Source organism: Kogia breviceps, chromosome 4 (assembly GCF_026419965.1).
Source record: "Kogia breviceps isolate mKogBre1 chromosome 4, mKogBre1 haplotype 1, whole genome shotgun sequence".
Taxonomy (NCBI): domain Eukaryota; kingdom Metazoa; phylum Chordata; class Mammalia; order Artiodactyla; family Physeteridae; genus Kogia; species Kogia breviceps.
Genome location: NC_081313.1, coordinates 145,167,309 through 145,189,115, shown reverse-complemented (window position 1 = coordinate 145,189,115; position 21,807 = coordinate 145,167,309). Strand labels below are relative to the sequence as shown.

At 38.0% G+C, this 21,807-nt stretch overlaps 1 protein-coding gene across 17 annotated transcripts in view; it reads left to right on the top strand.

Annotated features, from left to right (window-relative positions):
• Positions 1 to 21,807, top strand: part of FBXO38 (F-box protein 38) — a 53,242-nt gene that overhangs the window by 24,264 nt on the left and 7,171 nt on the right. For 4 of the 17 annotated variants that reach the window (XM_067032132.1, XM_059061947.2, XM_067032134.1 and 1 more), the window contains 8 exons: positions 1,616 to 1,786; positions 3,420 to 3,562; positions 4,457 to 4,667; positions 11,700 to 11,819; positions 13,263 to 13,442; positions 15,010 to 15,780; positions 20,798 to 20,898; positions 21,116 to 21,218. In XM_067032132.1, the coding sequence (XP_066888233.1) occupies positions 1,616 to 1,786; positions 3,420 to 3,562; positions 4,457 to 4,667; positions 11,700 to 11,819; positions 13,263 to 13,442; positions 15,010 to 15,780; positions 20,798 to 20,898; positions 21,116 to 21,218 (1,800 nt within the window). The remainder of the gene's footprint in view (positions 1 to 1,615; positions 1,787 to 3,419; positions 3,563 to 4,456; positions 4,668 to 11,699; positions 11,820 to 13,262; positions 13,443 to 15,009; positions 15,781 to 20,797; positions 20,899 to 21,115; positions 21,219 to 21,807) is intronic. The other 13 variants (XM_067032139.1, XM_067032138.1, XM_067032140.1 and 10 more) reach the window with 6 other exon arrangements.

The window sequence follows — 21,807 nt, the reverse complement described above, 5'->3', positions numbered from 1 at the left end:
ATTCATGTGAAGGTGATAGGGGTGTAAAACTCATTCAGATCCAGAAGCAGTATAGAGTAGTCTTTAGTGCTGGGGCTTTGGAAAGAGAGAGTGAGATGGAAGTTCATTAATCATGGGACCTGGGGCAAGTTATTTCTTGGGTTCAAACCACCCAATAAAAAAGTGGGAAACGGTCTTATCTCCATTTAACAAATGAGAAAACATGGTCTTTTATTATTACAATTTCTTACACTTAGAAAGCATTCAGTGAATGGTAGCTTTTACTTTTAGCTGACCTCTGGGCTGAATCAGAAAGAAACAATCTGAGTCCTAGGTGATGTCATCAGGGTTTTGATGGAGTGTGATGATCAGGAGACCCTAAGAGCAGGGAAAGGTCTCAAAGGAATGAATGTAAGACATAGATTTATCATGCTAGGCTGTAGCAGTTACTCTGACAACACCTTACCTGGGAGCAGTTCAAAATCTACCTGATCATAAGGAGAAGGCACATTTTAAGTCCAAAGGGCAAGAAAGAAGTTTTTACCAGGAGACTAAAGAAAATTGCTCAGAAAAATTATGAAGAATTGGTTAAGGTGAAATCTCCAAGAAATGCCAGTAAATACAAAAAACAGGGACTCTAGGAGAAAGACCATGAACAACTATATGGAAAGTGAAACTGGAAGAGTTGGGAGTAGACTGGTTGTTTTAAACATGTCCAGGCTAAAGGTATGAATCCCTGCCCTGAAGGGCAGGGCAGCTTGTCCAGAGCAACTGTTTTCTTTGTATTTTATGTCAGTTGATTGCAAGGACCATGAGAGACATTTATTGGGTTCCTATATCATAATATCCCAGCATTATGCTGGACATTGAAAATGTAACTATAAACTAACTAGGCAGAGTCCCATTTTCCTTCAAATTGCTCATAGTCAAGTGGACCATCCTGTAGAGCAAAGGTCAGGCAGGTGGCAGGAATAATGATAGGAAGCAAGGGATAAGGTGTGATTTCCAGTGGCATAATCTAGGATGAAGGATCCTTTTACTAAACCCACTCTCTAGTCTGTGACAAGACAGTAGGCACTAAAGCCCAAGGGCAGAGAGAGTGGGGGTGTGTGTGAGTTAAAAGTCCACTTTCTGAGGTTAGGTACATATTTAGTAACCTATTCATGGTTCTAAAAATGAATCTGAATTTCAAAGTGTACTCTTCTCTACACATGGCCACACCCAGCTCCAAAAACATTATCCTTATAGAGTGAAAGAGTTACAATTTTAAGATTTTATTTTTCTTTTTAAAAGCTTAAACTAAAACTTCATCATAAATGTAAACCAATACAATTTATCCCTCAGTTTTGCTTTAAGACTTTGCCTTCTTTTTTCCTTTTCTAAACAATTGAAAATAATCTTTTCCTACTAGCTGTCCCTTAACTTTTAACATAGATTTTTACTTTGCAAAACAAAGGCTACCATTCGTACAGAATACCTAACCTAAGATTGTACCTGAACCTGAACCTGATGATGGAGAGATGATGCCAGATGATCATAGAGACTAATCATACTGGATGTTAAAATAAAGAATTGGCAACGCTCCATGACACTTTAAGAACCTTTTTTTGTTTTTTAAATCAATTTCTCTTTCTAGGCAGAATGGCTAATGCAGATCTGGTGAAGTATGGTTTGGCTGATGTGGTAGAAAATCCTGGTATCATCACTGATATAGGGATGAAGGCAGTCAATGAAGTTTTTTCCTGTATCAAATATCTGGCAATTTATAATTGCCCCCATCTACATAACCCATACAATTGGATCTCAGGTACTGTATGCTTAAGTGCGGCTCTATTTTATTACTGTCAAAATAATATGTATCTTTGTTTTCTGTGTGTGTCATGAATTAACATTCCTGATATAAAATGTAGATATTTTATATGGATCATTTATAGAAGTTGTGGGAACCTTTGATAACTGAGTTGGAAATATTTTCAGTGCCTCTTTGAACTCCTGAAATTCTCTGCCTAGAAATTTGCACTGTCCAAGTTATAGATTCAATTGTACTGATCCTTATGTGTTTTTCTTTGGGCCAGGCACGTAAAGTTTAGGTTAGGAATTGTTGCCTGGGATGTTATGGTTGTTTTCTCTGTATTACCTTCAAATGGCATATCATCTGAACCAACAAAGTGGGTATGTATTTTAAAAACTTGAGTTAGGTGACATATTAAACATTAACTTGTGAAATTTTCTATTGCCTTAAAATCCTAGGCTATTTCAAATCTCCCCTCCATACAGTATCCCTTGTGTATAGAAGTGTGACTTTTGCACTTGGTATTTTTCCTTATGAGGGGAGTTTATTTCCCTTCCTGAGAGAGTAATGCTATTTATTTCTTTTAAAGCCCTTCTTAAACACCTAAATTCACAAGCCTTTAAATAAATTCAGAGCTAGAGAATTTTCGTTTTGACATCCTCTTAGCAAACCAGGCCCCTTACTGACACCTGCAGACCAGTCTCCTCTGCCGTCTGAGCCACCGCACGGCGAGACTGTAGCTCCTTACAAAACCCGTCTCCACACGTGTTGTAGGGCTCCCAGGCCTCTGCTGAGATCATTTGTTAGAATGGCCATGAGAAGAGAAGTTCTACCCCTTGCCCAGCAGCACCAAGATGTTATTGGGAAATAAATTTTAGGCTGTATGCGGCGTAGATCGCATTTAAAAAATAACATTTATTGGGTTTTTGGTTTGTTTGTTTTCTTAAATACAGAAGAGTATAAAGAAGAAAATAAAAAATGGCCTGTAATCCCATCACTCAGAACTCCTGTTAACACTTAAAAACTAAAAGTAATACATGCACTTGATAAACAGTATCAAACAATACAGAAAGGTACAAAATGAAAAGTCTCCTCTTCTCAAAGGTAACCACCATCAACGGTTTCTTGTATATTCTTCTGGACAGGTTATTTTGTGCATATTGCAGCCTATACATATATAGCATTTAAAAATGATTTATATATATGAGAGGACCTTACTGTGTATACATTGTCCTGTAGCTTGTATTTTGCACTAAGAATATTTTGGAGAGCTTTCCATATTAGTAAGCATATTCAGTTCTTCTTCATTCTTTTAATAACTGCATACTGTTTTATGAAAGGAATATGCCAACATTTCTTTTAACTAATATCCTATCGTTAAATAGGCACGTAGATTTTTAAGTGAATCACATTTAAATATAGGCTGACTTAGTTTCAAGTTAACAATTTCCAAGCCATCTAGTTCTCACAATGAAATTAGGTAAGGAAACATCATAGTTTAGAGTCATCAACTGTTAGAGATCATGAAATAAAAGAACATTTACTCAAGGAAAAAGGATTTGAAAGTCTTTGTGACCTATAGCAAAATTCATGAGTAATGGAGAAAGTGTTAGTTACATGCTCTGTGGCCATATCATTTCTTCAATAGACCACTCAAGATGGACTCGATTGGTTGATATCAACTTAGTGCGTTGCCATGCTTTGAAGCTGGACTCCTTTGGCCAGTTTATTGAATTGTTGCCCAGCCTGGAGTTTATTTCACTGGACCAGATGTTTCGTGAACCACCCAAAGTAAGTCACATTTGAGAGCATTTTTGTTTATTTTGATACTGAAGGAAGAAAATAAAAAACCTAAGTAATTTTTTTCCTAATAATATGCCTTTACAATGTTATAATTTGACTTTTTACTGCCAGCCTCAGTGAAGGAAGGCATAAATGTTATAATAATGTATAGCCACTTGTTCTTGTAAATGACTATTAAGGGATTTCCAGAGAAAGGAAAGGAGAAAGTAAATGGAAAGCTGTCTCCGTCAGGTTTATAAAGTGAAGGTAAGAGCAAAGGTGGAAATTTAAGCTAAAGCAAAAGTTATTACTCAAGAGTAATTAGTTAGAAGATTAAATCTCTAATTAGCAACCCAAAATATAAGTAAGGATTAGGAATTTTGTTTTGGAAATGTTTTACTTTGCTGCTACCTTTTCTGTTTAGTTGCATATCTGGGGAAATCTGAGGTTGCCCAGTTGTACAAAATGTTATTTTAAAACTGCTTAACAAATAAAGTTTATACTCGCATCGTAATAAAACTTAATGTTTCAACAAATTATGTTCTCTCTTGTCAGTTCTTAATGGTTATATTCCCACTGTTGAAGCAGTGTGATATAGTGGGGAAAGCTCAGGGTTTGAGGACAGATATTGGGTTTCAAGTCCCAGCTGTACCACTTACTGGTTGTGCACTGTTGGGCAGATCCTTTCCCATTGTGCATGTCATCATCTGTAAATCAAGAGTGATAATGCTTTATCTTGCTTGAAGTGTTCTGGGCCTTAAACGAGGTCCTTTATGAATATGTGAAAGTATTTCATAAAGTGCCATATAAATATTCTGTGTAAAGATGAAATGAAGGAATATTAAAAATGCAGGGTTCTACACTAACCCAAATTAATAAGCACGTGGTTTCTTCTTGCTTTAGGGCTGTGCTCGGGTTGGTCTGAGTGCAGGCACAGGAATTGGGGTTTCCTCGGCCCTTGTTAGCAATCAGAACTCCAACAATGACAATGATAATAATGCCCAGAATAATGCCAACATCCACGACAACAATCACCATCACCCAGATGACTCAGACGAAGAGAATGACTTCCGGCAAGACCTGCAGCCAGGAGAGCAGCAGTTTGCAGCCGACGGTAACCCAGATCTTTTGTGAGCTCCAGATAGAAATGATTTTTACTTTGGGTCATATTTCTCTTACTCTCTTCTCTTTCCTTCACCCCCTATTTCAGTTTGTCACTTTACACATTGGGGGACCTTGCTAACAAAGCAAATGAGGGGGTGGGTGGAGTTAGCCTATTTGCTTGCTTATTTTAAAGTTATCTTTGTGATGCCTCTTGTCCATAGAATCTATTGGGGTGTTTACAGAAAGGGAAGGACTTAGATGCCATGAGAATTAAGGTACAGTGAGCCTTAGAGGCCTGGCTTAATGGAGATTTAACTGTCAGGATTTGGGTGAAGGAGCATCTTTCAGTATCTTCCTGACCAGCAGATAGCTACATTGGACTTGAATGTGGAGATCATTTTTGGGTGTTCCAAGAACTGGAAAAATGAATAGTAGTCATGTGCTAGACATTGTGTTGGAAACCTTTCATATACCTTTCATCATTAAGTCTTCAAAACCACCCAGAAAATTAAGTACATGAGCTAATAAGGACCTATGGGATTTCACTTATGTAACTATCCATTCCAGTTCTTTGATACTGACTGAACTCCTGCTGTGTGCCAGCCCATGTGTTATTAGGCTTCATCTGCCCCTGTGTTGATGAGGGAGAATGGAGTGAAATCGTTTCCTTAACAAATTTTCCAGGTTCCCAGTTGACCCTTAAGAACTGAAAAAGGAATCTCTTCTAGCCACTATTTGGTTGTTGCCCTTTCACTCATTCTCTTAGGCAGAGTAATTAATGAGAAATGGGGTGCCCTGGTGTTATTAACTCCTTTCATTATGAAAGTATTCTGTGTATAGAGCGTAATTTCCTTTAGGATCACTCTGAGTATGCATGTCCTGACCTGAGAATCATCTGTAGGCATTGTCTTCACTTCCTTACCTCACATGTTCTCTATAGAACTGTCCATTTTGGCTCTTAGCAAAGTCACCAGTGACTCTCTTATAAAGGCTAGTGGTCATTTCTCCACTTGCATCTTCTTTGACATCTCATCTCAGCTGCGTTTGTTACTGTTGTCCACTTCTGTCTTCCTGAGATATTTGCTCCTCTTGGCCTTTCTGAAACCATTTTCCTGGTTTTCCTCCTGTCTCATTGGACGTGCCTCCTCAGTTTCCTTTGCTTGCACCACCTCCTCTATTCCGCTCTTGTCCTTGCTCTCCCTTTTTCTCTACACATTTTCTCTAGACGACCTCATTCAGTCTCATGGCTTCAGTACCAACTATATGCTAATGAATTCTAAACCTGTATTTTCGGCTTTGATATTTCTATTTTTCAAAGTAATTGCAGTTATATCCAACTGCATACTTTTAATTTCCACATGAGTACTCTTAGGCATTTCAAACTTATGGCTAAATCTCTCCTCCTAAAATACAAAAACAAAAGTGCAGAGCCAGCAGGTGCTAGGGGTGAAGGAGAGGGGAGTGAGGTCAGGTATTGTTTCTTTGCTTGTTCTTGAGTGCCATGATAAGGATCTGGACTTCAGAGAATGCCAACCGTTCATAGAAAACTGTTACGGCAGCTACAGTGCAGAACTCCCCAAATCCTACAAACCCAGTTGTGGTTGAAGTTGATGTACTGGACAGATTATAGACTCCACTAGGAAGTTAGATGGCCATTGGCTTCTCAGTATAGAATGGAGGATGCCTTCCATTGTGAAGTCATATATTGATGCAGCAGGAGCTAAAACTTACGTGAGAACACGATATTTGATTTAAGAGAGAACAATGGAAACTTAAATCTACTAACATTTGAAACTAAGGTTCAGTAGATGAGAGACATGACTACAAACCAAATACTTGAGGTACAGTATTTGTCAAATATGATATCTTCAAATGCTGAGAAGCAAAGGAATTAGTGACATAAATGCCAAGATTGAGGAATTCAACAGCTTCAACAAGAGGAAGCCTAAGAATACCAAAGATGGTGGCAAAATTTTAGAGAAATGAAGATTGGCATAAAACATTAGGTTCCATGGGTCTTTCCAACTTGGCAATATGTTTATGTGTATCTATTATTACATACATGTCAGGTTGATCCTTTTAAATAAAAAATAAGGACCAGGGGAATTCCCTGGCAGTCCAGTGGTTAGGACTTGGTGCATTCATTGCTGTGGCCTGGGTTGACCAGGGGACCCGCAAGCCACATGGCACGGCCACCCCCCCCAAAAAAAAAGGGACCTGGAGAAAGGCCATGTGACTGTTCATCAAAACCAGGAGTGGTGGAAAGAATTCAAATAAAAGAAAGAGAAACAACTAACAGAAAAAAACCATAAAGAGTGGTACAGGGATTAAAAATAAAAGGGATCATTGGGAAATAATGTTAGTTGAAATGACTAACATTGATGCTTCCACTCTTTAAGTACAAGCATAACAATATTTTAAATATTACTTTAGTTTGAAATTGGTATTCACATGTTGACTTTCCTTAATGTAGAATTTGACTTTCCTTAATGTAGAATTTTTAAACTTTCCATGCATGAGCTTTTGGACCAACGCTGGAATGAAGCGGGTTCACTCACTCTTTTACTCTGTTGTATTTAACTTAATCAGCTTGCATGAAGTAATTGCCTATCAAAGAAGGGCACTGTATAATTTTAAAAGCCATTTAACTTGTATAAGTTGTGTCTTTACTTTATAAACCACTAAAATAAAATATGGTGTTTTATAGTGAACATTATCATTAAGGTAATAGATGACTCCAACAAAACTATGCTTTTATTGTTTTACAGAGTACTGTATTAATTTACCAAAATTCTATAATTTGGTTAAGGATATTATGTTTCTTAGACTTGCACTTCGAAAAGTGTTAAGATTTAGAATGCTTTATTGTAAGCTAGTTATGTTAACTGAAAATACAAGTCGTTACCTTCATTTTGCAGCACTGTAAAACAGGAAGAGATGTTCATATACTCTAACAATTCACATTGTCTAACATAACATTACCATGTGTCAAAATCATGTTTCTGTAATTGCTAAAGCATTTTGCCACATTATTCTTATATAATTATTTTTGAAGTAATTATAACGACAAAGCATAGTTTTGCCTATACATCATTTAACTAATTTTCTATCCAGATTTAAAACAAATCCCACATACTGCTTTTAATAGTGGGGTGCCACTCCACTCCCTCACCACTACCTCCACAAAGTAACCACTAAGTGAAATTGCTTTGCAGCACTTATTTTGGGCAATGGTTCTCAAATTTGAGTGCATCAGAATCACCTGGAGGACTTGCTAGAACAGGTTGCTGGCTTTCACCTCGAGGCTCTGAGTAGGTATGTGTGGGGCCAGGTAATTTGCATTTGTAACAGGTTCCAAGGTGATGCTGATGCTGCTGTTTGGGAATCATATGTTGAAAACCACTGACTTGGAAAATCCTTGTTTTTGAAGTCTGAGGACAGGCTACAATGTGAAAAAAAAAATCCCAGTAGATTCATTTTGTTTTCTATTTGGGGGCAAATACTTGTTAACCGCTAAATAGTTATTCCTGATACTAGAAATTGTTGCATGCAAATTATTTTGTTAAACGTCAGTGACTTCTTTATTTTTTAATGGTTAATGAAGGCTATAAATTTAGAATTAGGTTTTATATAAAGGAGACCAGTTAATATATTTGTAAAAATAGCTCAGATCCATTAAGGTTTATGATTATATTTGGTAACAGGATTTTTTTACAACTGAAATAACATTTCTCCTGAACAGAATATTTGGTAAACATTGATACTTGATTAAAAGATAGCTTACATCATTTCTGTAAGTTAAAATTGTTCTGAAAAAGATGTACTGCCCAATGATAAAATATTTTGAAACAAAGAAAAAAAAATCAAAACCAGGAATCACTTGCATTTTCCCTAGCCCAAGGGTAGCATCATCTCATTTAATTACCAGAGACATCTACTGAGACATCATGCTTTCTTTGCACCTACCTGCACTCCCCAACATCGAGTCCTTTAGCAAGTCTTGTTGACTGTCTCTAAAACATCTCCCCAGTCCATCTACGTTCTCCTTCCTCATTGTACCAGACCTTTTTTACCTAAATGTTTTAACAGCTTTCAAAGTAAAATTAGTTCTTAGAGCAGCCAGGGCAGTTTTTAAAAAACATGTACCAGACAGTGTTACTCCCTTTCTTAAAACTTTCCAGTAGCTTTGCCCTGCCTTAGAAAAAATTCCAGTTTCTTGATTTGAGCCATAAAGTGCTACATGATCTGGCTTGTCCTCACCTTTTGCTACTTCCCACCTCACACACCATGCATGAATGTGCCAAGCTGTCACCAACTGCTGCCTCTTCCTAGAATGTCCCTCCCTCTACCTTTGCATGGCTGGCTGCTTCTTGATATTCAGGTCTTAGCTTAAATGTTAATCTCAGAGCTGTCTTTCCTTACCACCTTAATCTTTTTTTTTTTTTTCAACTGAGGTATAATTGACAGTGTTTATATATATTGCAAAATAATCACAGTAAGGATGTCTAGTAAACATTCATCACTGTACATAGTTACAAAGTTTTTTCTTGTGATTAGAAATTTTAAGATCTGCTCTTAGCAACTTTCAAATATGCAATACGGTATTAATAACTATAGTCACCATGCTGTACATTATATTCCCATGACTTATATTTATTTTGTAACTATAAATTTGTACCTTTTGATCACCTTACCACTTTGTCACCAATTCATTCTGTTATATCATCCTCTTTTAATTTTGTTACATAAGATATTATTTTCTGATGTTTTCATTACTGTTGATTAAACGAATTTTTTCTTTCCTCAACTGGAATAAGCTCCATGAAAATAGAGATATTGAACATTAACACTGTTTCTTAGCACCTAGGAACAGTAACACATTGTAGTAGGTGCTAAATAAATATTCAAATGAATGAATACAACTAAAGAAGTTAAGTTTAAAATAACCTTGAGATACTATATTAAATATTTCCACAGATTATTGTGGCAACCTAAAAAGCAATTGCTCAACAGCTTTGGAAAACCTTATCACGTACTTCTTTTCCAGTGGTTCCTTCTGCCTATAAGAAGCAATTCTAAGCTTTTCACAATCTGGGACCCAGACTACCTTTTTAGCTTTCTTTTCTCTTTCATACCCTCATCTCAACACAAACTCTTGTTCTTTTTATCACTGGCCTACTTACTCTTCTGGAAAATGTAACGTGCTTCCTAGTATATATGAAATTCATCCCATCTCAGTGAAACCTTCCCTGTCGAACAGGAGAATTAACTGCTGCTTTTTTTGTCCATGTTCCCCTTACTTGGACTGTTCTAGCACTTAATGGGTATATTCTGACCTTATTCTGTGTGTCTGACGTTTCTGCTCGAAGGTGTGCATTCTCTGAGAGCAGGGACTATACATTCCCATCTATTCATTGTCCCTGTACTGTAGCAGTCTCTGGAAACAGACCTCATTTCAAATCCTAGCAAATTACTAACCTTTCTAAGCCTCAGTTTCCTCAACTGCAAAAATGAGGCTAGTAGTAATACCCTCGTAAGATTGCTATAAGAAATAAATATGGTAATGTATATAAGAGCATTTAGCATAGAGCCAGACATAGAGTATGTACACATTAATTACTAGCCGCTGTTCATAATCACTGTTGAATGACAGAAGTGAATTGATTGGCTTTTATCATGTAATGTTTCTGAACAAGGTGAGTTCTCTTTTTGGCCCTAAATAAAGTGTAGTTATTGAGGGCTAAGGCTGGGCAAAAATTGGGGATTTGGGAGGCTAAACATGAGAGGGAATGTACTGTTGTGTATATTTAAGGCCAAAGCAAACCCCACCGTTCCCCTGAAATCTCAGGACTTCCCTGCTGTATATTCCAGTGGCATTTGTCTGAGTGGTATCTTTCTGGCTTACTCATATTTTTATCTTGTTTCTTTGTTGACTGTATGAATTTGTCCTGTCTACTTACAAATTCAGTAGATTCGTTAGTTCTTTCAGGAACAGGATCTTGTTTTCTTCTGTGTTGGTTTATTCATTTCATTCAGACGGTTGGTTGATGTCACAGCAGGTAGTGTTGAGCACCCGTAGGCGTGAGTGGTGCACAGGGTAAACACAGTCCGCCACCCTCTGGGTCCTGGCTGAGCTATAAATGTAAAGGACAGTATTGGTATTGTCCTGACTGAAACTGGCACCAGGTACCCAAGCTTAGGTGTAGGTAGTAAGAGGGTACTGGGTTGAATACTGACTTGAGGGATTTGGATTTAATCTTGTAAAAAGCTGGTAAAGCCAGGAATTATTTTATTTAGGATCCTCGTAGAAAAGTGACCGTTGTATCTTAAGAAGATGTAGGAAAGTGATTGAAACTTATCAGTCTAATATTGTTTACTGTGCTTATCATCTGGAAGAATATAAACGTTCCCATTCACTGATAGGCACTAATAACCCTAGAGAAGACTTAGATGCAAATAAAACATTTGAGTGATGTTAAAATGTTAAATATGTACTTACTTTGTTTAATAATCCTTGCCACACATTAGCCAAAAATGATGCAGTCTCTACAGAGCAGGAAGAGAAATGCACAGTTTGAGTTTGCCTGCTCAATGAATGCATCCTAATTTAACTGGCAGATACTACAAGACTAATTGCTTACAAGATGATTGTAAGGTCTTTGAGTAGCTGGCTCTCACTGCCATCAGGCAGATAGCTTAGAGGGAGACAAAACAGTTGCCTCATACAGCCATCCCTGGTAACATCTTCAGGGATGAACAGGTGCTTTCTTCTTTCAGCTGTGCCTTCCTCCCTGCTTTCATCTTAAAATGATGGACTTTCTTTACCAAGTGATCCTTTCCCATCTGTGATCTCCCCTCCTATAGAATTGGACACTCCTTATTGATGTCGATATAATGAAGCACAATTACATGATATTCTTTCTGAATGGGCCTAATGATCATGAGGCTGTTCATTTCTCAAGGGTGCCACAGTTTTGCCTGCCATTGTGGTTGTTTTAGACATCTCCTGGTTTTACTTTGACTGTGATTGTTTTTGCTTAAGCACTGAACGAGATGGAAGACATGGTTCCAGAAGATGGAGAGGTGACGGCTGAGAGTGAGCGTGAGGCTCCAGCTCACAGTCAGGCAGTGATCCCTGTGGACGTCGACGAGGAACAAGCAGGTAAGTGTGTGACTTCCCACGTTCATGGTTCTGAAAACTAGTGCCTGACTCTAATGAAGAAAGTAAAACACTGAGAATGATTATTTTTTTCAACATTACAGCTAATGATGTGTTACATGCTGCTTATTTTTGACAAGGCCTGTATTAAATTTCGATGTTCTTCTTGCTGCACATGTGTATACATATATTATTAAAGTTTGGTTTTGATTTTTTTATAACTGTGGCAGCAACTCCTCTTTCTATATTGGTGTACACACATGCATATTTGTGCGTGTGTGTCTGTGTGTGTGTGCGTGTGTGTGTAGAGAATGAAAGCACTCAAATTATAGCTACGAAAATAAACAACCTGATTAAATATTCTGCTTGTCCTCTCCCTTCATTTTGGTGGGGAGAAAGAGCAGTGGAGAGGTTGATTTGATTTAATAAACAGACCAAGATCTAGTCTCAGTTTGCCATTGGGTCACTTATGGCAGGCTAAGAGTCGTATAGTACATAGAGATTACCTAATATAATCTTTCATCTTTACAGATGGGGAAACTAATATTCTTTCAAAAGTTTGAATGATTTACTCCAGACCGCTCAGCTATTGATCAAAGGACAGAATTGAGATGAGAACTCAAGTTTTCTCACTCCTGGTCTGTTCAAATGCTACCTTGTCTTTGAATTGAACATATTCTTTACTCTTGTTTTAAGTGTCTTACAGATGCAGTCACTTATTCAACACATATTTTTTGAGTGCCTACTCTGTGCCAGGCATTGTACAGTGTGACAGGAAAAAGACAGGGAAGGTTCCTTGGAGCTTACATTTTATTGATGGAGTAGATATCAGTCACTTGTCAGAGAAAAGTGGGTTGTAAGAGCTGAAGGTTTACAATGTGTAATGCCAAGTAGATAAAACATTTTTGACATAAATATAATCAAATAAGCAAACTGTAACATGCATCTAGCCTTTCAAGAACATGTCTGTGACATCCAATGCATTAGACCTATACTTAAAGAATGCAGAGTTCTCACCAGTCCCGTAGATGTCAGAGGCTCATCTTCATTTGCTTTGCTTTCATTCATACATTTGCAAAATTAGGAAAGTATCTAGCCTATTTTTTAAATGATTATTATGACTCTTATTTTGATTATTTTTAGGATGATTATGTGACTCTTTCAAACAGTGAAGATCCTGAAGGGAGATGCCATATGCTCTTCTACTTTAGTTTTCCTTTAGAGATATATAATGTTGGGTGGTATATTAATCATACTTAATGTTTACTTTAGAATTAAAGTGTTTTCACAGTGTCTCATCCAAGTATATGCTCATTAAAATGAGTGATCAGGGAGGCTGCATAGAGCCAAAGCATCTCTGTGAGCCCAGATCCCTGGAAACAGTACTTTGAGTGAGACCCTTTGTTGGGCAAAAAGTGACTGTTAGGCCTGTGCTCTTTCTTTTAGGACCCAGCGGTCTTCAACGTGTAGTAAAACCAACCCCAATTACTGTCCATGACTCAGAGAGTGACGATGAGGAAGACAGTCTAGAACTCCAAGAAGTCTGGATTCCTAAGAATGGTGCCCGGCGTTTCTCTGAGCGTGAAGAAAAAGCCGGAGAGTCTGTACAGTCCAGGGAATTATCAGGTGAGAGACTGTGTGTTACTCTGACCTGTTAGTGAGAGTCACCATGAGAACAGACACACTGGCCTTTATATAATGGTGTCCCTGCCACAGCTTGTGGTGCAGTTAACATATCCTTACAAAATGTGACAGGAGGCAAGAAAGGCAGCAGCCCAAGCAAGAGAGGAAAATCTGGGTGGTGCTATCAAGGGCAGGTGCAGCACAATAAGAATATTGTGGAATTGGGGCTCAGGGAAGAGAAGATGGGAGGATTGTCAGTCCCACAGTGGAGACTTTAGGAAGTTGTGGCATCAGAGTATCAGGGATTAGCAAGGGGCCTGTGCGTCACATAAAAGATGACAACTGAGTCATCCAGAGCAGTGAAAAACAACCATTCCCCAGTTGGTAATCTGTCCAGTTGTGTTTAGTGAATGTTGGTGGCTAGTTTGGTGCTTGAGGAAGTCCTAAAGTATGTTCTTACAATCCCTTGTCTCCCTTTAAATCCAGTCAACAACCTTCTGCCATTTGCCTCACCAAGAAACTGTAATTATCTTAACTTTTAGGTTTATACTTCTTTCCTTGTCTTCCCTTCTGTTTCCCAGAACCGTATGCTTACCACTTTCTGCAAAGGATGAGGTTTTTTAAAATTGTCTACTTATTTTTCCTTGGGTACCCTACTCATTAATGTATCTGAATGTTTAATATACATTTGTATACATGTAACACTGAACCTGAAATATATACACACTTCAGTGTATGGTAAGCTCAGTTCTTTAGACTTGGAATAATTACTAACCACTGACTGATTACTCAATTCTCATTTTATTCCTTTTAAGAAATTCAGATATCTTTACACTGTGATTGAAAGAGCTTTAATGGACACTGAAATTTAGAAAAAGTAATGTGACCAGCTGACTAAACTGATGTTTCCTAGAAAGTTTAGTTTCTGAATGTAGAAACCAGATCTTCTGTCAGCCAGACAAAACATTATTTAAATATTCCTTTGTATATTCACTGAGGCTTACTGTGCCCCAGGTACTGTGTTAGGTGCTATGAGGGGTGAGATGAATAAGTCTTGATATCTCTCTCTCTCTTTCTCTCTCTGTGTCCCTCTCTCTCACTGTCTCTCTGTCTGTCTCTCTGTAGTCTGGCTGAAGAGTCAGGTCAGAAACATAGATAACAATATTACAGGGCATACACTGCACTTGCTTTGGGGTGGGGTGCAGAAGAGATTGGACAGAGGTCCAAAGCAGAAGGATTGATGAGAGTAAAGGCTCCAAGGTAATAAGGCAGGGGTATATTCAAAGAAAAGTTTGGACTGGGGTGTAGAATGTTTATAGAGAAGACAAGAGTGGAAAGTTAGTTTTCAGTTAGGTCACAGTAAACCTTGAAAGCTGAGCTAATGAGTATTAACCAGGTAGGCACTAGGGAGCCATAGAGAACTTTTGAGCAGCTGAGTGATGTGGTCACCATTTATACTTTAGGAAAATTAGTGTACATTGTTTCCTGTTCCAGATTTACTCTTGCCTTTTGTCCAGAATTTGTACTGAAATCTTTTCTTTTCCTCGGGCCATTCTTCTTTTTCTGTAAGCAGTAAGTGGAAAAGGCAAGACTCCACTTCGAAAGAGGTACAACTCCCATCAGATGGGCCAGTCGAAGCAGTTTCCCCTCGAGGAAAGCAGCTGTGAGAAAGGCTGTCAGGTCACCAGTGAGCAGATCAAAGCCGATATGAAAGCAGCTAGGGATATTCCTGAAAAGAAAAAAAACAAGGATGTTTATCCCAGCTGCAGCAGCACCACCGCCAGCACAGTGGGGAACTCCAGCTCGCACAGCACTGCTTCTCAAAGCCCCGACTTTGTAAGGACGGTGAACAGCAGCGGCTCTTCCGAGCCTAGCGCTACAGAAGTGGATGTGTCCAGGCAGTGTGTCTGCTCCCCCGGTGGGTCAGAGGACTCTGAGGCCATGGAGGAGGGAGATGCAGAGAGTTCTGTCTGCCCCAGATGCTGCTGTCACAGGCCCCAGGAATCCCAAAGGAGAACTAGCAGGTGTTCTGATGAGGAACGTCCTTCAACCAGCCGAGCCTGTGTTGTGAATGGCCCGGATGGTACGAGATCCGCCTTTTCCTTTAGGACTCTGCCACCAGGGGGGTCTTCAGGCCCAGCACATGATGAGAGGACTAATGGGAGTGGCTCTGGGGCTACAGGTGAGGACAGGAGGGGGAGCTCCCAGCCTGAGAGCTGTGACGTGCAGTCTAATGAAGACTACCCTCGGAGGCCCCTAACAAGGGCCAGGAGCAGACTCTCCCATGTACCGCTGGTATCTGAGTCAGGTATGACAACGCTGCCAGGATTAGCTACTGCAGGTTAGGACTTGAGAAGGGCATTTGCTCCTTCCATAAGTTTCTTACATAAAGCCAGTTGGGCAAATTGATTTCTACGTTGGGGTTCCGCGCTCATACAGATTTTGAGCTCACTTTCAGTGATGGGGTGGGGGTCGGGAGCGGGGGTGGCATGTAAAACAGCTTGTAAAATACCAGCCAGGAGAGGCACAGAGAGTTAAGCTTCTGAGAAGAGTGCGACTGTGTGTGTGTACTGACCTTAAACACAGTGCCAGTCCCACGTCTCACTCACAGTCTGTAACTCTGCTCCTGTCCCACACTGCAGAGGCTTAACTCCTAATGCAGTTTTAAAACCTTAGCTGAAAGGTAAGGACTGGAAGTCGCTGGGCCTGGGGGAGCCCGGCGTGTGGGTGCCCCCACCTTCCACCTGCCTCTGTAGCGTGGAGTAATTTTTCCCAAAGGCTAGTTTTGCTGCCAGTTAGGCTTGCCAGGAGAAAAGCAGGTAAGTAAGTAGTTTAGCTGAGAATCATTTTGGTGAAGATATCCTCAAGACACATATATGTATATAATTTCGTTAATAACATTTAGGTGTATGCCAAGGCATGGGGTTCGGCAGGGGTAAGCACATTCCTTAATTATAATCCTGTTTATATATCTGATCTTATTTTTAAATAATCTCTCCTGCCTTTATTAAGTCATGAATACCTGTCAATGAATAATAATACATTTTATTTTCTCTAAGCCTTACTCAATTTAAAAATCTTAAAATCAGCACCTAGTACATAGAGTTCCTTTTTATCTACTATTGCAATAAATAGAGCTGATTGAATTATGTGGAGCTAAACTAACAAAAACAAGCTTTCATAAGATAAATAGGAGATACTAATTAATTATGTGCTAATTATGATAGTAGCCTAAGCTCATATTAAAGTATATGAGTTTTATTTGCAGATTTTATTATGCTCTGCAAACATCAGTTCTGCCATGATGAAAATACTTCTCCCAGTTTGAATTTTAAATGGTTTATCTCTTTCTTCATACGTAACATAGCATTTACCATTTTAACTGTTTTGAAGTATATAGTTCATTGGTATTAGGTACATTGACATTGTTGTGGGACCATCACCACTATCTATCTCAACTTTTTCATCTTCCCACACTTAAAGTCTGTGTCCATTAAACAGAAACACCTCATTATGACACCCTTTGTTGCGTGGTTTTTCATATTTGTTAAGTCAGATCTACATGTTTACTTTTGTGATTTCATTATTTTTATGCTGTGAAAAGCCTTCCCTACACCTGGCTCAGATAATTGTTCACATCTTCTCATTCTTTTATTCATTTATTTGTCTTAGTTTAGTTCTTTATCTTAATCTGTGGGAACTAATTTTATTTTTTATTACAAATTGTCACCAAGTTGTCTCAATACTGTTTATTGACATCCATCCTTATGTCATTTTGAAATGCTCTTTTATCATGTACTTTGACCATACTGTGGTTTATCTCTGGGCATGCCGTCCTGTTCCAGTGTTCTGTCCTCTTTCATTACTCTTTTGCAAAATTTCCTTGGCTAGACATGCATTTATCATTTATTTTTATAGTTTTATTTTATAATAATTTTGTCAAGTTCCAGAAACAAATCTTGGGTTTTGTTTGCAATTCCTTTACATTGATTGACTGAAAAGATAAGTGTCATTTTTACAGCATTGAGTCTTCCTATTTAGGGACTATTTTGTCTTACATGTCTTGGTAAAGTTTTATAGTTGTTACTGTTTTGGTGGGTTTTGTTTTGTTTTTGTTTTAAACGTGGGTCCTTCACATTAACCATATTGGGGGGAGGGGGGTTAACTTCTTTGCCTTATGTTCTGCTATTCCCTTTGTCATTTTCTTCTGACTTGTTTTATGACCAGAACCTTTTCTTAGGTTAAATAATTTCCTAGAATTTTTTTAAAAAATTCATTTATGTAGTGCTTTTTACTTTTTGAGGTTAATTATATCTGTTGTCTTAATGATTTATTTTTCCAATTTGAGAAGACTTCTAATGTATGTAGCTAATGTGTGTATGGTAGGTAAATTACTTGCTAATATTTTTAAACACAATACAAATGTCCATTTACTTTCAATAACAACTTTTCTGGAGAAATGTCAAACTGCTGATTTTTAAATTATCCAGGTCTCTTTTGGAAAGAAGAACAAGTTATTTGGGTGGCTTTCAACTTGTTATTTTTAATCTAGCATGTTTTTGATATCTGTTGGCCGTTCTGCTTTAAAAGTTTTAAGGAGGTAAATCCAAACTAGTAAAGGAACAAACTTGATTGTTATGGATTTTTTTTTTTACCCCTTCAAAGAAAATATTTGAGTTTTTAATTTGGTTTTTGATTTACGGCCTTACGTAGTGTTAAAAACCGTGTTAGAAGTAGTTATTTGTCTTGTGATTTCCTGTTTTGGGAATAAATGCCTGTAAGTTGTTCTTTTTACTCTCATTGTATAATACTTTATAAAATAAATATCACAAAAATAACTAATTGGATTGTCAAAGAATAGCACTTAAGATGAATATGATATGGTTCTCCTGAGTACTGACCTCTTCCCTTGACACCCCATGACTGGATTGGTCTGCTTTTCTCTGTTTCTGTAGCATCTTTGCTAATGTCACCTACACCGTGTGTTGTAATTCCGTGTTTTAATGTCTATTGTTCCAGTAGACTTTGAGCTCCATGAGGTCAGGGACAGTGTCTGTTTGTTCACCATTATATTCCCAGCTTCTAGCACAATGTCTTACATGGTATGGGGCTCAGTGAATAATTGTGAACTTAATAAGTGATAGGAGCCATCATATGAGGTATGTTGATGCTGGTGGATGTATGAAGTCATTAAGGATTGTCCCTAAACAAAGATTTACTGTCCTTAATAAACAGAGGGAGACATAAGAAAATAACAAACACAATGAACTCTGTTTTCTTTTTACATTGGGAAGCATTTGTTTTTCAAGATTATCTACATATAAAGTGTGACTTAGTCTTATAAACTTTTCTTAGAAAACAAACTGCCAGTTTGGGTACTCAGGAGAGCAGGAAATTTAACTTTGAACCCCATATTCTGATCAGTTAAGGAGTAGGGGAAGGAAGCAGTCCGTGAAGGTGAGAGGTTGAAAATTGGAGCATAGAAGGAGAATGCTAATAGAAAATTCTTATTTGAACACTGTGATGAAGGAATGGAAACAGACCTGTTTTTGTTTGTCTTCATTTTGTGGTAATGGGAGAGGGAACCAGGACCTATTATTGGTTGTAACAGGAGTATGAATTTTGGCTGTTGTATGAAATGGTGGCTGCTCTTAGAAGATTCCTTGTCAGTGAAGATAGATTATTCATGAAGCTCCTTCAGGAATACTGTGGAAGGTGGCCTTCAGTGGGTCACCTAGATCAGTAGTTTTCTCTTCCAGAAACCCAGTGTTTTGCTTGGGTTCAGGGTCCTTGGAGGAAGTTTGATGGATAAAACTCTTGGGCTCCCTTTTAGGCTTCAACCAAATTAGCTGCTTTCAGTTATTTTGCATAATAAGATTTCACAAAGATTTCGAATGGTGGAGGAAAGGGTTCTGGTGTATTGAAAAAAGAAAAAAACAAACACTTGAACTAGATCTCTAGAGTCCCTGTCTAACTCCAAGCCTTTGGGAATTTGCAATATTTGTACCTCGTTTCCCTATCTTTCTTTGTAATCTTTCATGTTTGAAGTGAGAGTTAACCAGGTGGTAACCCTGTAATCTAGTAATAGTAGCAGTGTGCAGTATGGTGGGATTTAATTTGTAAAGGTCAACCTTTTTTCATTCAATATATGCTCTGCTACAGAGTGACTCTCAAAATGAAGACAGTGACTTTTAGTGTCTTGTCTTGGAATATATATGTGCTTGTTAAATTTTTGAGATGAATTTAGAACCTGTATTTAAATAATATCAACATAATATTTGTTTTTATAATTAAACTATAACGTTTTAGAACAGTACTAGTAAATGAATTAGGGCCATACTAGGCAGGGTTTGGCAGATAAATGATTGCAGGTTTTCTAGCATACTGCTAAATACATTGGCAAACTGTTCTCCCTTCCCATGTCTCAGTTTACTTATTTGTAAAATAAAGAGAATAATCTATCTCAGAGGGCTGTTAAAAGGATTAAATTAGTTAATACAAGTAAAACCCTGAGAAAAGTGCCTGATACACAGTAAGCACTCAGTAAATATTTGCTCTTATTGTTATTACATTGACATATCTATGATGCATTCATTCATTCAGTGAATGTTGAGTGCCAGTTCATTCAATAAATGTTCATTTTAGCTCATTGCTAGTGGCTGACATTGATACGAAGATGAAATGATGATGATGTTGTCTTCAAGGAGCTTTTAGTTTAAATGGAGAAATAAAGCAGACATACAGGGAGTTACAGAACCATATATGATGTTTGGGGATACAAGTGACTTATTAGGTGGCATTTAAGCTGGACCTTTCAGGGATGGGTAGTATTTCAAAAAGTGAAGTCAAGAAAGGTACTCTGGGCAGAAAAAGCAAAGTCAATTAATGGCTTCAGAGGCATTGGCAATGGGAGATGACTAGGATATGGTATGGAATAAAACTGAGGACATTTGGGGCTCTGAAGCATAGCTCCAAATGTCAGGCATTGAAATGTATTCATTAAGCAGTAGTAGTCAATGCTTTAAAGTTGTTTAGCAGGAAAGTGGTGAGTTTAATCTACCAGTAGTCTTTAGGATGGGTTGAGTGCCTAGAGACGAGAATGTTGATTAGACTGTTGGAATGGGCCAGGTGTGAAGAGCGCAGTGTTATGTTTGATGTTGATATGTTTGAGACAGCGGAAGGTGATCTTGTTTTGGAAGAGGCAATTGGAAATGGCAGTCTAACTGTATTCCTTTGGGAACCAAGTAGTAGAATTGAGAGTTTCCTTGGTGGAGTTTATACATGTGCAGTTGAATGTGCTCTCTTTGAAGGAAAGACAGCCACGCTAAAATTTGGATTTTCCTCTCGCCTTTTTTTAGAAGTTGCCAAAACAAAGCCACGTCATGCCATGAAGCGGAAGCGGACAGCAGATAAGTCCACCAGTACGAGTGATCCTGTGATTGAGGATGACCATGTGCAGGTGAAGGAGAAAATCCTTGCTTACCTTTTGGTCCTGCCAAGTTCCTGAATAATGTAAAGGAACTAAAGTTCCCATCTTTACATAGTTTCTTTGCCCTAAAGAGAAGAGACTGGTAGTAGTTGCTTCTCACTTGTGCCAGTGAAAACACTTAAGCTTTAAAAAAAAAGAAAGAAAGAAAGTACAGGAAGATACATCTTTTAAATTTTTCTTCTTGTAGGTCCTTGTATTAAAATCCAAAAATCTTGTTGGAGTCACTATGACCAACTGTGGAATCACAGATCTAATGCTGAAAGACTGTCCCAAGATGATGTTTATCCATGGTATGTATTTAGGCCCATGTCATACAAGAGCATCATGATCGAGTTTAAAGAATTAAAGTCTCATAAATACTACAGTAACATTACTATATTACTTTTTCAAAATCATTATTAGATTTTTCTAATTCTGTCCTCATTCTGTAGTTCTCAACTAATTATTCCATCATATTTACAAAGGACCATGTGCAGAGACTTGGTTCATCTTTTAATATATAGCCTCTCCTCCAGTTTCCTCCAAATGATAATTACAACCTGATCTGACAGAGGTTAATTTAACAGCATATATGGGCTTTGGAGTCAAGCAGACCTCACCTTGAATCCTGTCTTTGCTATTTTCTAGCTGTGTGATGTTGTGCATGTTTTATGTATGTTTTGGGAGGCGGGGGGAATAGTGACTGAGCTGTAAGTGCTTAACTGCACTGGGTTTGATTGATATCATCAATCATAACCTCAATTCATGGCACATTATCCTTAGTCCAAGCCCCACTTTTCTTTTCAGTCCCATTTCTCCCTCATTGCCAATCCCAAATTTATATTTTTGATACCTATCCATATAAAATTATGAAGAATTGACTTGTTCCTTGCCTTGTGC